Source organism: Micropterus dolomieu, linkage group LG05 (genome assembly GCF_021292245.1).
Source record: "Micropterus dolomieu isolate WLL.071019.BEF.003 ecotype Adirondacks linkage group LG05, ASM2129224v1, whole genome shotgun sequence".
Taxonomy (NCBI): Eukaryota; Metazoa; Chordata; class Actinopteri; order Centrarchiformes; family Centrarchidae; genus Micropterus; species Micropterus dolomieu.
In genome coordinates, this window is record NC_060154.1 from 8068062 (window position 1) to 8085146 (window position 17085).

The 17085-nt window shown below is 39.5% G+C and overlaps 1 protein-coding gene across 3 annotated transcripts in view; it reads left to right on the plus strand.

The window, feature by feature from the left end:
* Positions 1 to 17085, plus strand: part of cachd1 (cache domain containing 1) — a 101332-nt gene that overhangs the window by 58993 nt on the left and 25254 nt on the right. For 2 of the 3 annotated variants that reach the window (XM_046049801.1, XM_046049802.1), the window contains exons 5-12: positions 7539 to 7665; positions 8667 to 8811; positions 9007 to 9223; positions 9358 to 9507; positions 12620 to 12904; positions 13497 to 13646; positions 16008 to 16131; positions 16255 to 16372. In XM_046049801.1, coding sequence (XP_045905757.1) covers positions 7539 to 7665; positions 8667 to 8811; positions 9007 to 9223; positions 9358 to 9507; positions 12620 to 12904; positions 13497 to 13646; positions 16008 to 16131; positions 16255 to 16372 — 1316 coding nt within the window. Of the gene's footprint in view, positions 1 to 562; positions 664 to 7538; positions 7666 to 8666; positions 8812 to 9006; positions 9224 to 9357; positions 9508 to 12619; positions 12905 to 13496; positions 13647 to 16007; positions 16132 to 16254; positions 16373 to 17085 lie in introns of those variants that run through there. The other variant, XM_046049803.1, reaches the window with a different exon arrangement.

The following is a 17085-nucleotide window of genomic DNA, read 5'->3' on the forward strand; positions in this document are numbered from 1 at the left end:
AAAACATTTGACAAAGAGACTGATAATACATTGGGGCTCTGTGACACATGATTTGAATCACACTAATCGGGCAGCCCTTCCTACAATCACATTCAGATGTATTCAGGGAACTGGATATTAGCTTTGTTGGGAGAAAGACAGAATTCAAGCGGTTTTCTGTGGAAAATATTACCCGCTTGCAATAACCCCAACTATAATATGAGGTCTGGGTAACAGATGACATAGCCTGAGATACAATTCAGCTCAAATGAAACGAGCAGGGTCTATTAGCTTCAACAGATGTTTTACGTAATTTGATTAATTTCCTGGTTTCACATAGATTTCTTGACTATTTTCGTAAATTGTGTGATCTCAGACAATTTCTTTTAGTTTTTAGTTAAAACATGAACATTAACCATAAAGTCAGAGGTGTTTGCAAACCTGTGAGTTTGGTTTTATTGGAAATAAAGCAGTGTATTAAATCTGTTGCTGAGAGAAAAGTCAGAGCTGCTCCACTAACAATGAGCAGGACACGGTCTATAAATTTCTAAAATGTTGCCTGTTTGTGTGTATTTAGGTTTGATGGAAACTTCAATACCAACGTCTCCAAGACCATCTGCTGTGACAGACTTTCCCCCACCGTCAACAGCCGAGCTTTCAACCCTGGACGGGACCTCAACTCAGGTTTGTTAGACACACACACACACACACACATAAAACACACACACACACACACATAAAACACACACATAAAACACACACATAAAACAGACACACACACACATAAAACAGACACACACACACACACACATAAAACAGACACACACACAAGTTGAAGCAACAAGAATGTGCTAGCATGCAGACTGACCTGGTTTAGCAAATGAAACATGGACATACCAAGCTTACACTGTTTAAACTTTGGAATCCTTTTTTCTGTTACTTTGAACTGCACGGCAAATGCTGAATAATTCAACAGTAGTTGCCATAGCAACCAGTTTTTAATTAAGAAGTTGTATTAGCTTTTCTATTCTTCTAACACCCTGAAATGTTAGGAGAGGAGAGAACGTTGATCTGATCATTAGCTGTGCATGTCAGAAGAGATGTTTTACTGTCTCTCCTCTGCTTCCTCTCTCACACTTTCTTCCTTATCTGTTTCTGTCTCCCCTTCTGTTCCCCCCCCCCTTAATTTTAAAATTATTTTTATAGCCGTAGATCAAACGCACTTTGTTCGACTTTGAACTATGTCTACAATTGTATTCAGGTAGTATGTTTTTATCCTCCTGATTTTAAGGGCTCCGTCAGTCCTTTGTTTCTGTCATCACTTTACCTCAAATGAAATAGCATCAGTTGTCACAGAAATCAGGCGCATGTTGTTATGGTAAATATATATAACCTCAATATTGTCATCGCAAGTTGTCCGAGAGAGAGCAATGGAAGACAGTTTGATGGTGTTCCCATTACTCCCACAATACATTTATTGAGGCTCCACATTGCATGAACATAATTGCAAAATATTACCATGTAAAACCCATATGTGTCTGCACCACATATGTCAGTCTGCATTTGATTAAGAAGAATTTTGACCAAACTGACTAAAAACTAAGCAAAAGCCAACTTTCCCCTGCTGTTTTTTCTGTTCTGCTGCCATCACTTGGTTAGTGGTATATTCCTTCTGCTTCCAAAGAAGAAATATCAAGCTGTACTGCATTTGTTCCTGACACATAAATCAGTGCTGTTTTTCTGGAGTACTTGAACCACTTTCCCCGTGTTTCTTAGCCTTCGTGTTTCAGTGCAGTCCACATTGTAAAATCAGTGCTGTTTGATTGTATGATCGCACAGATGAAAGCAAATTCTACCAGTCCCTGTAAGATTTGCGATTAAGATTGTGCACGTTTTCAAATCTCAAAAATGATCCTACAAAAGTTGTGAAATTGGAAGATTGTTACTTATTTTACTTATTTATCTGCCCAAAAACGAAAAAAAATCCAGCTTCAAACTCCACTGAAACATTTCCTTTGAACTACATAGTGGTGGACTGTTATCATGTTTATCACTTTTATCATTTTATTTAGTTGATTTTATTCTGTTTGTATTTTATTTTGTTTGTATTTTATTCTGTTTTTTATTACATGTATTCTGTATTTTATGGTTAATTTTATTTAATTTCAGTGCATTTTGTAAAGTGCATTGGGACCATGTCTTTTGGTGATTTTGCACTTTAAATAAAACTTGACTTGACTGTATTTCCCTTTAACATATCTTGTCAGGCAGCTCTTGCCTCCTTGCTGATCGTTGCTCTAACCAAACTTCTCAAATTTAAGTGTAAGTTTAAAAAAAAATCACTTGTAGATCATGTAATACACATTTGTGACCATTTTAAGTATAATTTCACTCCATACTTTTGAGGTCTGACTATCTGAAAGTGTTATCCCCATTTGTTTGATTCATTGCACCCCCCCCTATTTTTTCAAACATCCCAGCCTGCCCCTCCCTCTGCAAACCATTCATAATGACTGCCATTCATAACACGTCACCATCGGCTGGGTTTTATTTTCCTTACACGCCAGTCACGGCGAGTTCAAGTTACCCCTCTGCCTCCCCTCTCCACTCCCTGTCCCTCACACTCAGCCCTCCTTGACCCCCACGTTCCCAGCGTATTCATTCTCTCCAATTTGTCATTGTCCAGTCTAAACAAGCAGCTACGGAGGGGAAGGAGGGATGAAGCGGGTTAGGGAGTGAGGGATAATTGAGAGAGAGAGAGAGAATGATGAATGAAGGGTAAGAAAGGAAAAGGGAATGCTGACTGAAATGCAGTTTTGTATCAAGACTAAACTGAATTCTATTATCTCCTATTTTACTTTTTTTTGGGAGGAAGGGGACAATATGAGAGAGATAGTGGATGTGGGAGGCATATGAGAGGGTGGGAGTCAGAGGACAAGTAGATGAGAGATGACTGCATTGGAGTGCTGTGTGATTAGAGGACTAGTTTGATCTATCGTCTTTCTTCTATCGCTTTTATTCCTTTTTCAGCCTTTCATCTTTTATAATTTCATCAATTTCTCTGGCTTAGGGATGTTATGTCACCCCCAGTTTGCTGTTGTTTCTCCAATAGTCTCTCTGTCTCATCTTATGTCTTGAATGGTTTCCAAAAGGCGCATTGCTTCAGGAACTAAACGGCGTGTGCGTACATATGTACATATTTATGTTTTTCCATCTTTTCCAACAACTTCAGGTTGGAGTGCCACTGAACAAATTGACTTGCATTCATCCTGCCAAGTTGTTTATACATGTGACAGGCTGGAAAACAAATTTACCAGAAACTCTGGCTTGCCTTCATTTGCTTAAAGTTAACAGAACGTCAACAGCAACAGGGGTTTATGGATAGCAAGGTCAATTTGTATGTCCATAACTAGTCCTGACTAAAAAATATTACTTATTATTTGATGGACTGCTGTGAATTTTTGCACAGAGATTCATGTTCTCTGGAAGATAAATCCTAATGATTTTGGTGATCCAATTACTTTCCATGTAGCGGCACCAGCAGGTCAAAGTTTTTCCCTACATCTACTGGATTGGCAATTTTGTTCAGACATCCACGGCTCCCAGGCAATAAACCATAATGATTTTGTACTGGATGGATTGCCATGACATTCATGTTTCCCTCAGGATGAATTTTAACAACGCTGACGATCCCTTCTCTTTCTGTGTAGTGCCTTTAGGTAAAATTTTAGTTTGTCTCATACTTTGTTTTAAGGCCAAATACCTGAAAAACTATTGATATTCCTATCAGCCTCTGGTGTTCAATGTGTGGTGTTTCATGCAAAGTTAAAGTTGGCATGTAAATGAGAATATGGTAAACATTGCCATTGTGAGTATATTAGCAAGCTGATGTTATATTTAGCACAAAGCACCGCTGTGGCTAAGTTCAACCTCACTTAGGCCTACCTCCTTTCCACCAACACAGATCTACTGCTAGTTCTGGACTAGCGCTAGTGCAAGTTCGTGAGAACCTTCTAAGAACCGGTGTGCTTTTCCTCAGGCTAGAGAGCCAACATATACCCATGTCATTGTGTCACTTTATATGTACACATCTCCGTTGTGTTACACTGGGTATATGTTGGTCAGCTAACAATCAATGTTACGAACATAACATTGATGTGAGAAATTGTTGGCTATGCTTACTTCAGTAATGTTAGCTGACCAACAACTAGGTAGCTGCTAAACAGCTAAGAAATACAATGCTGGCTGGCAACAAATTTAAGTTAGTCTTGTTGGTCACGAAAATCCCAACCCCAGCCACTAACTTAAGCAGTTCTTGGTTCTAGTTCAGTTTTCCTGGCCGAGAGCTGGTGTTATGCCGAATTTTGCATGCTTGCCAAGAATTGCATGCAACTCCAAATACTGCTTTTAAACACTATAATATTCTTTGTGGGGTTCATCAGTAGTGATAGATGATTCAAAGTATATATCATTTAGAGTCGTTAATATTTTATTACACTTAGTAGAAGTAGCATTCCTTGAGATTCAGCAAAAAGGTGTGGTGTTAACTGCTTTTGATCAATGTGCACAACAAAGAGTCTGAAAATGACCTTAAGAATTGGATGCATTATTCGACAAAACAGATGATATAGGCTACCTGCCGAGATTTGCATCCACCTCTTTCTTTTTTCGTGCGTTACCACCCGCGAGGTGCAGGAAATTCTCGGCAGTCATGCAGAATTCGGCAGAACACCTGCCCTTTGTTGTGGAAATGTGTAGAACTGGTTTGAGATTGGGCACCTGCTCCATAAGATCCCTTGACCTGTCTTGGTTGGAAAGGGGGTGACAGAGCAGATAGTGTGGCTGTAGACTACAGAAATAAATAAGGAAACAATTCTGTAATGTTACCATATTTTAAAAGTACAATGTATATAGAAACACTTGTTAATGAAGTTGGTTAAGAACACCATGTTTGTCCCTAGGTTTAAATAACAGTCTGTGTTCACACTGTGTTTTGCAAAATGAAAGAAACAGCGTGAGAGCTACAATTGTGCATCCATGGTACTACCATATTACAGAACTTTTTAAAATTAGGTCAGAATGAAGATGCACATTGGTGGCACTTCAAGAAAATTCTTCAGATTTATGTGAAATATCTGGGTAATTTTATACTAGCATGGGATACTTACAGCTGGTACATATGGTGTGTTTATGTATGGATGTAGATGCAGATGTATCAAAGCAGTTCATTACAAATTGTCAGTATTGTTAAGGTTAGAGGAAATCGTGGTAATTTGGGTCCTATTTCATGGCTTGTCCATCTGTTTCTGGGAAGATCTAAACAACGGTGGCAGAGTGGAGCACTGTAGCCTGACAGATGTATACAGAGCCCTTTTCCACTGTCAACACAACTGAGTGTTTCCTGTTTATATGAGCTTTACAGATGGATGGAGTGACTGGGCAGGGATGATGTATTATGGGTGACAGTGGTGTGCAAGAACCTGCCGTGTCTCAAAAAAGTAGTTCTTTGCCAAGTAGGCCTACATGTAGCCAGAAGTGCATTTAATTCTGTTTATGATGTTTGGCAGTTGGATGCTTTCTCAGTTGTTCTGTAACTTCTTTATTTGTGTACATACTTAATTTGTTTTGGATGTTAGTGTTAGTTGAATATTTGACATATGATTTTCCACCCCTCCCATAGAAAAGAATTAGCTTTGGCTCTTAGTATTGCTGTAAGTTTGGGAAAGTTCAAAACAGGTTCAAAACATCTCTTTAGCAGATGATTAATTTAATGTGATCACAAGCCAGGAACCACATTATGGGACTATTTAGACCTAGCTGACATTCAAGAATGGTGGTTAGCATGTCTGGCAAAGACCATAGACTTAATTAACTAGATATTTGAAATCCTACCCCCGTCTATGAAAACCTCCTACCAAGTAATAACAAATAGTCAAAAGATGGCAAAAGAGTTTGTGAATGCATACATCTGCTAATGATCTACGGAAACCACAATGAATATTTATTAGTAGTACAGAATTAAATATTGTAATACCTGACTAAATCAAACTAAACTTTCTCTTAGAAACTGAAATTTATGGATTAGTTTCTATCAAAAAACAAGTAGTTGTCTCGTGTGGCTACTAGATTTAAGCAAAGGCATAAAACCAAAATGTATAGCAAACTGTAATTTGTTTTATAGTCCTGTAGCTTGAGCTTCTGAATTGTTTCACCATGCCTGCATCTGAATTGCATCCTAACAAGATTTGTGCCATATTGTCAGAAAATCATAGGATTAGTTAATTTAGTGTGCTGTTGGAAATGTAAAGTTATTGGATTTGCCATTTTGCCATAGTTGGTCTGCATATCTAGATTCTTTTAAAAAATGAACTGCTGCAATACTGTTTCATGTTATTTTTATATTGATACAGCCTACTTTTATGACTATGATCTGTTTCTTCACTCTGTCTCTGGTTTTGCCTGGTAAAGGGCCAAAAGTTTCAATTTGTGCCCCCCCCCCCCCCCCCCCCCCCCCCCATGTCTTTGAGAAAGGCCGTTTTGTGTTGCAGTGAGTGGAAAGGAAGTTGCTGGCTTTGTGATGGGATCTCTGTGAAGATAATGTTGACTCTGTGACCGAGTAAAAAAAAAAATCTGTTAGTTTTGAGCAAATACTTTGGCTCAATGTCTCTGCAGAGGTTGTTGCTAAGGCTGCTATTTCAGCTTGCCCTGCAGTCACAGTTATGACACACAGATCAGCATCTGGTGTCCACATGAAAGAAATGTACTCTATACTTCCCAGTAGTTGAACAGTTCAAACTTCTTTTTCTTCAAGGAGTTCATTTATTCTATGAGAGGTGTGAATGGGGAAACACATTATTTACATGTGTATACCACATGTCCAGTCAGAAAAGGCTGTATTTAATTTTTTATTCGTCTGAATATTCAGGTTTGCATAGATCTGAATTAGGTGTTTAAAGACCAGTAATAGAAAACCTGACCTAAAACCGCATCACATCACATAGTTTCATACAGATGTGGACAGACAAAAAAACAACTGTTCTCTGCCTTCCAAATTTGAGATTTGATTTGTTTTTGAATTTACCCTCTAGTTAAAATGGTGCATCTGTATTAACTGTAGGTCTGATTAGCAAAAGAACCATTCATTAGATGTGTTTTTTTGCCCTATTTCCCCTCTGAATAATCTTATAGTCAGGGAGAGGACAGTCTGATGTCTTTCAGCAATAAACATATTTTAATTGTCTATCGTCATTTCCATTCAGTCACATAATTGAAAATTTCCATGTGTCGGGTAAAAACTACAGTGCATACTATACTAATAGCATGATACACAAGGAGTGTGGTTTTTATATATAATTTTTTTATTGATGTAATCATGTGAGTGGTTTCTCTCACTCAATGTGTGATTCACACAGGAAACACAGTTGACACCTAAATTTTGAAAGGAGTTGTGGTGCTGTTTTTGTGCTTCCTTGGTCTTTATTCTCCCTGTGTCTTCCTCCTTTCTCCCTTTATCCTTCCCTCTTTTTTAACATGTCCCTCTTTGTCTCTTCTCTCTACAGTGTTGGCAGACAACCTGAAGTCCAACCCGGGTATAAAGTGGCAGTACTTCAGCTCGGAGGAGGGCATCTTCACAGTCTTCCCTGCCCACAAGTTCCAATGCAAGGGAAGTTATGAACACCGCAGCAGGTATTCTTCAACTTCTCCTTTTGTTTAACATTTGGTGTTCTAAATTATTGTCAAATTCAATCAAAGTTACTGCCAAGCACACAATTTGTCAACAGATATCACACACATAGCCAAGCATCAGAACAGGCTGGCTGAGGTTAAAACTACATCAACTTGTTCCTGCCCTCGTCCTCCTCACCCTCTCTACTACTCCTGTTCCTCACCCCTCCTCCCTGTTATCTGTGTTGGGGTGGCCCAGAGGGCAAGTTGATGGCACGCCGCCCTCACACACCCTGACCACACATGTCTTTGACTCTGTACACTAAAGCCTGTTGGAATTTCACACCTCCAATGTTGTGGGGTTTTTTGTGGCCACGGCTGAAAGAATCTCTTTCTCTCGTCTTGTCTTTTGTATATTTTGTCACCCTGGTGCATTTTGCATTTTCTTCTCACTTTTTTTAATCATGTCTTTTGGATTCTTTTTTCTTGCTCTTCAAGTCAGTGAGCTGGCATATAGCCACGAGAGAAACAACATTTCTTGGCTTACTTTAAAGTGTGAATGAGGCTTTGTGAGTACACCACTCCCCTTGTCCACCCTGTGTCTCCTTGTCCAGTAGACCACACACGCACACAGGCGCTGACCCCCTACCCTCTGCACCTGTCCGTACACCACCAAGCTGATCATCTACGTACATTAACACATACACCAAATATAAAAACTATTGTGGAAAAGTTCAATGTTAGCACCACAGATTAAAGGCACAGGAAATCTTTTCCAGGTATTTTAATGAACTGATTAGAGCAAGTAAGTTACTGCTTTCTGTAAACATTTTCTCCAGCACACAGAAAACTACAGTACATCGTGTATTTTTCATATTTAATGGATTTGAGTTTTATTTTTACTGCACAGATGCTCTTACAGTATGTGTTCATATTCTCTTGGATTGAGGGTCATATATTACTGTGCAGTCAAGTGTCTGATCCTGACATGAATTTGAGTATTTGTACATATATTCCTGCAGGCCTGTGTATGTGTCTGCAGTGCGTCCCCAGTCTAAACACATCGTGGTGATGGTGGACCACGGAGCGTCTGTAACTGACACCCAGCTTCAGATCGCCCGAGACTCTGCGCTGGTCATCCTCAACGCCATAGATGAACATGACAAGGTCAGTGAAAGGGAATAGAGCTTGCTTCACTTTTCTTGCTTTATTAAGAAGAGTGCATATTTAGAGGTTTGCAGAGCACCAAATATGCTTAAATGCTTTATGAAAATCAAACAAACCACTAACTTTTTGAGTCGCTGGTGTGTTACTTCAACAAACATGTTTTTTTTTATTAATCTCATTTGCACTTCCCTCCAGATCTCCATTTTGTCAGTGGCAGAGACGGTTCGCTCTTGTTCTCTGGACCAGTGCTATAAGAGTCTGCTCTCTCCAGCCACCAGTGAGACCAAGAGGAAGATGAGCACCTTCATCTCCAACATCAAGGCCTCTGATGGAGCCACACAGCATGCAGTGGGCTTCCAGAAGGCCTTCCAGCTGCTCCGAAACACCAGCAGTCTCTGCAAACATAGTACCAGTAAGAAAACAATATTGTGGCGGCAATGTATTTTAAGAATGTGCACAGTTGTCTTATGTGCTACCCTAGTGATCAATTCCATATCTTGTGCTGCAATTGACATGAGTTTCGCGTTTGTTTCTGTCTTCTATCAGCCACAGACATGGTGATCATCTACTTGTCGTCTGGTATCACATCTCGAGAGTCATCAGAGCAGGACAAGAGAGCGACACTCAGCGTGGTCAGAGAGGAGAACCGACACCTGAACAACTCTGTTATGATCCTCACCTATGCTCTCATGAATGGTATGTCATTTGTATTGAAGACTCTTTTCTTAAGGAGTGGTTTTAATTGGCTTGTGGTTTGTTCTTGTGGTTTGTTCTCATGCAAGACACTATTGCAGCTAATGATCGCAAAGTACTGGAGACAAAATGCAAATAAGATGCTGATTTCCCTCAACAATAATTGGTTAAACATGAATGTTAAGCTGTGAATGTGCAAAAATCATTGTAGATTTAAAAAAAAAAAAAAAAAAAAAAATTCCCATTTTTTTATATAAAACGATTTGTTTTGACAAATAAGATTCAAAAGTTTTTTTCTAAACCCTACTTTCTAAGTGTGAATGTAAAAGCACACAAATTGTGTTGTTTGTGTCTAAATTTGTGTGTTAGATATCCTCTCTCTATCTTCTTGGGCACAATGTGCTCAAGAGAAGACTGAAGGTTAGAGAGGTGCTCAGAAACCTCAAAGGCTTTTTATTCTGTGTGTGTGTTGTAGTGGTGCTTCCTTTTCCCATTTTAATTGTCCTTGCCCATCCATCTGCCTCCTCTAATTCCGGCCTCCCTCTGCAACACACACACACACTGAGCAAGCATGAGTCCACCATTAATACAAATCGTTTTTGCATCTGAGAATGTAAATGAGGTACATCTAAGAGAGGAGAGAGTGAGACTTCAAAAGGAATACTGCTCAATCTGTGTGTGACTGACAGAGGACCTTGGCTGTTAAAAGAGCTCCATGATGAAAAGGATGCAGAGATCTATCGCCCTCTGAGTTTATTAGCATTGCATATCCAAAAAAACATTTGTATTGTTGCTGACGCTGCTGCACACAGCTGCACGGCCCACTGTGGGTGGGTGTGTCTTATTCCCTACATCCCCTGCCAAATGTGAAGTGCTGATTGTTCAAGGAGATCAGCAGTCCCTTGGCAGTATAAAGCACAGTTGTGTTTGTGTGTGTGTGTGTGTGTTGATCAGATGCCCACCCCTCTCGCCAAAACTGTGTATGGTAGCCTGAATAAACTGCTCTCTGGTCAGCTAGAGTATGGTTTCTGCCCTGCATGCTGATCATGATTTGCTTACCCGTTGTTTTGTTTATTGTAAAAATACAATGCATAAATTGTCAGAAAATACTGAAAAATCACTTTCCCGGAGCACAAAATTATGTTAAATTGTTTTATAGGACCATTGCCCAAAGACATAAAGGGTACAATCATATAAAATGGAAAAAAAACAGCAAACCATTTGAGCATTCACATTTGAGAAGATGCTTTGGCTTTTTTTGTTTGATAAATGACTGAAACGATGAATTTATCTTTTGTTGATTGGTTGTTGATTCATTTTTGAATTTTCATCCAAGCATGTAACAGACTAAAATTTTTCAGCAAAAGCTGCGATTTTGTTGATTTGATCTGATTGTAAGCCCGTTTATCACAGAAATTGTGAGGCAGCCAGTTGCATTGCATTCAATTTCTCTTCAGTCATGTTTGCTTTAAGGCAACTCTAGTACACACACTTTAAGTCTTATCTCCCCTACCTCCTCTGAAGTACCTCTTAGACACTGTTTGTCTAAAACAGCACATAAATTGAGACAGTGGATGAAGATGGATTGATAACCTTGCATACTGTTAACCTACTGTTGTAAGAAATGATGAGGAAAGATGCAACACAGGCCGTGTAAGGTTCAACATAATTACCACAAAAATAGCCCATAATAGCATGTAGTTGCGTAGTTATTATTCAGGCAAATTATACCGTTTCCTTGTGACCTGCTGACAAACATTCAGGGTTCCCAGCCCGCACGATGCACGTTTCAAATATTCAGAAATGGCCATTGCATATTTTATTGTATATTTGTCAGGCCCCTAAGATACATATACGGCATTTTCGTAACTGTAAACAGAACTGTTTGTTTACAATAAATCTTCACTGGGTAACATTTAAGAGATAGACTTTCCTAAAAACTCAAACAGTGGAAAAATGTTGATATGAGGGATCATCAAACGTATCATAGAAAAAAAAGTGGAAATAGATATTCCCTCATAAATTAAAGTCAATATTAACCTGTGCTGTCATCAAAATATCTCCTTTTTATGTTTGTTTGACATTGCCACCCATGACGACATTGACGCCCAGCCGTCAGTCGCCCCAGCGTGATGACCAGCAGAGCAGAGCCTTGGCATTAAAAAGAGATTCTGCTGTAATCCAGTCAATGATTGGATACTGGCAGACGCTCTCTGCTCTATCCTTTCCCAGTAGGTTGCGGGATGCCAAATGTTCCAGGTGACAGCTGTAGGGGCTAGCTATGGTTATCCATTTCTCTAAATGACCTTATGAAGCTTGGAAAGATACTCCTGTGTCTGAGCTGTGCATTAACGTCTCAGCTGCATATTTTCTTTAAAGTGATGAGGGATTTATTCAGGGCATGTTGTCAGAGCTTCACACATAACAATTGGGTTCGGCAGATGTATGGGACTGTGTGAACAAAGCTTACAAAGATCATGACGCAGGATCACAAGTCAGGGCCTGCATGTATGAAATATCTCTGCTGCTAATGCCAAATAAGTTTGGGAAATCCATGTGGTAATGTATAGTATGCACTTTGATTAATGATCCAGTTTAATGCAAGCCTCTTGCTGCGTAACCATGCACAATTTGTTGTTTATTTTTCTTCTTAAGTGAGGTTCTGTTTTTTCATAATCTGTATTTTATTCAGTCTTATGTGGGTTTGAATAAAAACATAAAAATAATAATAAAAACTGCACTGGGTTAAATAAATCTTTAATTTCAAAGATTCTTGATGAATTCAGCCCCTGTTTGGTGGCAGGAGTGTGATTTCTTTTTTCCAGCTTCTTGAAGGAGTAGGATTTTTGGGGGGTTTTTTTTACAGCTAAAGCAACAGTGGGTTGCCTTTTATAATAAGAATTTGAGTCATGTGGTGAAAAACTCTTTTTAACTCTTTTCAACCACTCCCTACTCTTTTCATTTGCACAGTTAGCCTGTTCAATAGACCTTTAGTCATGCCATCAGTTATGGATTTGTTCTTAATGTCCCTGCTTGATTAAATCAAACTAATTCTGTCATCGACTGTGCCTCCCAATACTAAACTAATTTTCTGTCCCGCTCCCTCCCTCTTCAGAGGGAGTAACAGGCCTGAAGGAGCTGGCCTTCCTGAGGGATCTTGCGGAGCAAAATTCATTGAAATACAGTGTTGAGCGAATGTCTGACCGAGACCGCTCCTTTGTGGCGTCCTCGTCGGGATCAGCAGGAGCTTCCATGATGCCGGTGATGAAGGGAAGCATGATGGTACTAAATCAGCTGAGCAACCTGGAGACAACAGTAGGCCGTTTCTACATTAACCTGCCCAATCGCATGATTGACCTGGCCCGCTTCAGCCTGCCCTACTCTGACCCCATGGGAGATGGTGAGTTGTTTGGACACAACCAGACGCAGTGTCTGGATTTACATTGTGGGCCAGATAGCAAAGATTCTCATCCAGAACAAGTTTAGATGGATAGATTATAAATTGACATGAATTGCAATTACTTAAAACTTGAAGGAATAGTTTGACCTTTTAAAAAATTTGCTTATTCACTTTCTTGCCAAGAGTTAGATAAGAAGATTGACACCACTATATTTGTATGCTTGACACAAAGCCAGCAGACAATTAGTTTAGCTTAGCATCAGTCAGGCTAGCTGTTTCCCCCTGCTTCCAGTCTTTACACTAAGCTAAGCTAATTAGCTGCTTGCTCTAGGTTCATATTTATTGTACAGACATGAGACTTGTGTTGATCTTTTCATATAACTCTGCAAAAAGTGAATAACCGTATTTCCCAAAATGTCATCTAATCCTTTAATAACACTTTTACTGAAGGCTATTTGTATTCTGCACAGAAATGCATTAAATGAGCTCAACAGAATTAAATTGCAAACACTCAATAAACTCAAAGGAATGAGCTTGGTAAACCTCTGATGTTGCATGAACTCTGCTTAGAATCTTGTTCTTCTTTCTCCAGGGTTTATTATGACTGTGAGCCGGCCCTGTTATTTCGGTAACCTGCTCCTGGGGGTGGTTGGAGTTGATGTGAACCTGGCCTACATCTTGGAGGATGTCACCTACTACCAAGACTCACTGGCATCATACACATTCCTCATTGACAACAAAGGTCCGTCACATAGAGACAGCCGAGGTGGTAGTAATCAGCTGAGTGCAAACATTTTTGTTGGACTCCTGACTCTCCCAAACATGCATACTCCCATATTCATCACATAAAAAATAGCAGGACTATCTACCACAGTACAGGAAATGGGGGGCCTTTTGTAACTTGTGGCCACGTGAACATTGTTTGAAGGTTTACAGCCCTAATGCATTTAAATCATGACAGCCTGTTCTCTATATAAAGTTTTCCCCATGTGCATTACAGGTCTACCAGGTAGTACAACAAACAGCAGCAGAACAAATCAGTCGCTCATTGCGTGTTTCTCAGATTTCTAAGCCAGTACAAAAACAAGCAATAATCAGGAATAATCTTGCTATGACCTACAAGTCCAACAGACTCCAGTGGTCTGCAAAACATTTCTGCGTTTATTCAGGGTATCATTCTCTATTAGTCACAGCCTTAGAGAAACACTCTAGTTAGAAGAGAGTACATTTTGGTGGTCTTGTTTCACACGTAAGTGGAATTACACTTTATTTTGTCTGTCTGGACTTCCTCCTCAGCCATTATCCCTTATTAGACTTAATTGACATCTTCTTGGTAGCACTGGCACTTCTTTGGCATTTCATTCTCTGTTGAGCCATGCCTCAGTGCGTTGCCACAGTCCAGGGCGGTAGTGCTCATGTCCGGTCTTGGTTTGTTTTGGCGTAGCTGAGGGGGTCAGGACTAAACCACTGGTGCTGTACAGCAGGTAAGTTGTGTTTTGTAGGTCAGAGGGGTTTTGCTAGATGGCACTATAGCTACAGATTGGTTCCCCTTACTTATACTAAGTAATATTGGCTGCAATATTACTTTTTGAAAATTAACAACTAAAGATGGAAACTGAAATAAAATTAAAAAAATTGTGAGAAACTTAAACTGAGTTTTTATTGCATTTACTGTTAAAACATAGGTAGTATCATTTAGAGTGAGAGTTTAATTGAAAAATGTGAGTATAGGTGAAGTGTGTATGTTTTTGGGGTCATGCTAATAGGAGGCAAGAAGAAGGGATGATTAAAACAAGCTGGAACAAGACATGGTTGAAATGAAAGGTTGCATGACAGGTAGAGGAGTGGGGAAATATTTAGTAGGGTGTGAGGGAGGAGAGAGATGAGGTGAAATACAGTGGAGCAAAAGATGAAATCTAGGCAGACTAACTGACATTTACTCATGTGGATGGTTTAAATAAGTGTTCAGCATCAGCACCTTTTCACTATTAAACTATAGACTGTATTAAACCTAATTATTGCAAGTTAATTTTTGCAGCTGTGTTGCTCATCTGCTATACAATGTCTCTTTTTTCCCTCTTCCAAAATGTTTGTTATTCTAATAAATATGCCATCAAATTATAGCTTATTAGTGCAGCAACTCGAAACACATTGACGAATGAGTCCCATTAAACTCACTCAAATCGTCTGCTGCCAATTACAGGGCAGGTAAATACAATTAGGAAAATGCAACACTGACAAGAGGGTTCTGGGCCTGAAACTAACAAGAATAGCAATAACATCAGTAAATTGGAAATATTTTGTATTATTTTTAATATAAGAGGCTGATCAGAATTAAGCAAGCCTGTGCCTAAACTGGATCATGGATAGATTTATGTATAATTTAAATAAATGTTCCGGCCCTCTCTGTGTGTACTGCAGTTTGCCGTATGTGGACAGAGATGCCTTGTCTAATACAGGGGGTCAATTCTTCTTAAAGAGTGTGAGATACCACACATGCTGCTTCTCTGATAAACTGACACACTCCCTTTGTCAAATGTACAGTGTAATCGAACTGCGTAAGAAAAACACAATATTTTGTTTATTTACTTCTTTTAAAACAGATGGGCTTCCAGTCCAGTATCTTCAGTGCTTTTTGGCCCTCCCAAAATGATTACTGCTGCTGTTAAGAGCTGTGTCTATCACAGCAGTACACTCATTAGAACCCCCAGAGTATTGTTTCCTACCGAGCGTCTTTCGAATAGTTTGAAAGTTAGATGCTGTTGTCCTTCTCAGGGGAATTAAAGATTTTGGATAGAGCGCAGTATTTAAATGAGCATCCACTTTGCTTTGTGCTGCAGCATTGTAGCATCAACAGCTTTATATTATAAGGACTATATGCTGCCTAATCTAAGTATAGAGTGTGATACAGCAACCGCCCTCCATTGTTTTTTGGGTGAAGCTAAGCATAATGTGGGCAAAACCACAAAATTCCCTGCAGGCCCATAATAGATGTTTTAATGCTGTATGCAGATTTAGTTTTGGTCTTTGAATGTTGTTTTTGTTTTAGTATGAATAGGCACTAATTAATGATGTTACTGTCGCAACTTGTCTGATTTCCCAGGTTACACCCTGATGCATCCATCACTGACACGGCCCTACCTGATGACAGAGCCTCCCCTGCACACTGACATTATCCACTACGAGAATATCCCAGCATTCCCTGCTGTCCGACAGAACATCCTTGGGTAAATTTTTTTTAAGTTTATTTCAGCTTTAAAAGCCTTTTAAAAATTCCTCCAGCCATGGATACACACATAACAAATTTTAAGTATGCTTTATGCTGTTTTAATACTGTGTATTTCTGGCAGCCTCCCTCTGGGCAGTCAGGTCATTGCCGTGCCAGTCAACTCGTCTCTGTCCTGGCACACCAACAGACTCAGGGACAACAGCAAAGACGCTTACAACGTCAGCTACGCCTGGAAACTGGTAGGTGTAACATGGTAGACCTTGTAGAGACCAAGGAGGTGTGTTCACTGGAGACATTTAACTTAACTGTCCTGCACTTTGCCTTCAGCCTGGACTGAACAATGAACTTTCTGCTCACTGTTTTTACACTTGTATACACCCACAAATACGCAAACTAAGTGTATACATACTTCAAGTCCATATAGTACACATAGCATCATGTGTTTCTAATAATTTCCCCAAAGAACAAAAATCAGTTCAATTAAGCAGAAGAATACAATATTTAGTTGCCAGGGAATAATTGTAAATTAACACAGGTGAAGACAGATATTATTAACTGGCAGTTATTTTTTTCTGCATTTGAATACCAGTTGTCTTAAGTAAATGTGAGCAAAAGGATTGTATATTTAAAGTAGAACAAGCACCTACTCATTCAGTCAGAGCAGAGACAAATGATCTTTGGATCTGGGCCAATGGGCCATTGTGATGGTGGGAGAATAACTATCTCATATACTGTCTCTCTATCTTCAATTTCTGTCTATAGCTCTTTATCACTACTGTACTGCTGTCTAAAAGCAGTATGGAGATTGATGCTCCCAGCCTTTATGTCTCCACTAAACCTTCGCCACCTTAAATTAGTCTGTGTAATAAAAAGTGCTTCCACACCCAGAAACTGTCTCTCCCTTGAATCTGCTTTTCCTCTCAGGCCCAGAAGTGTCATGTTTTAGGAACAA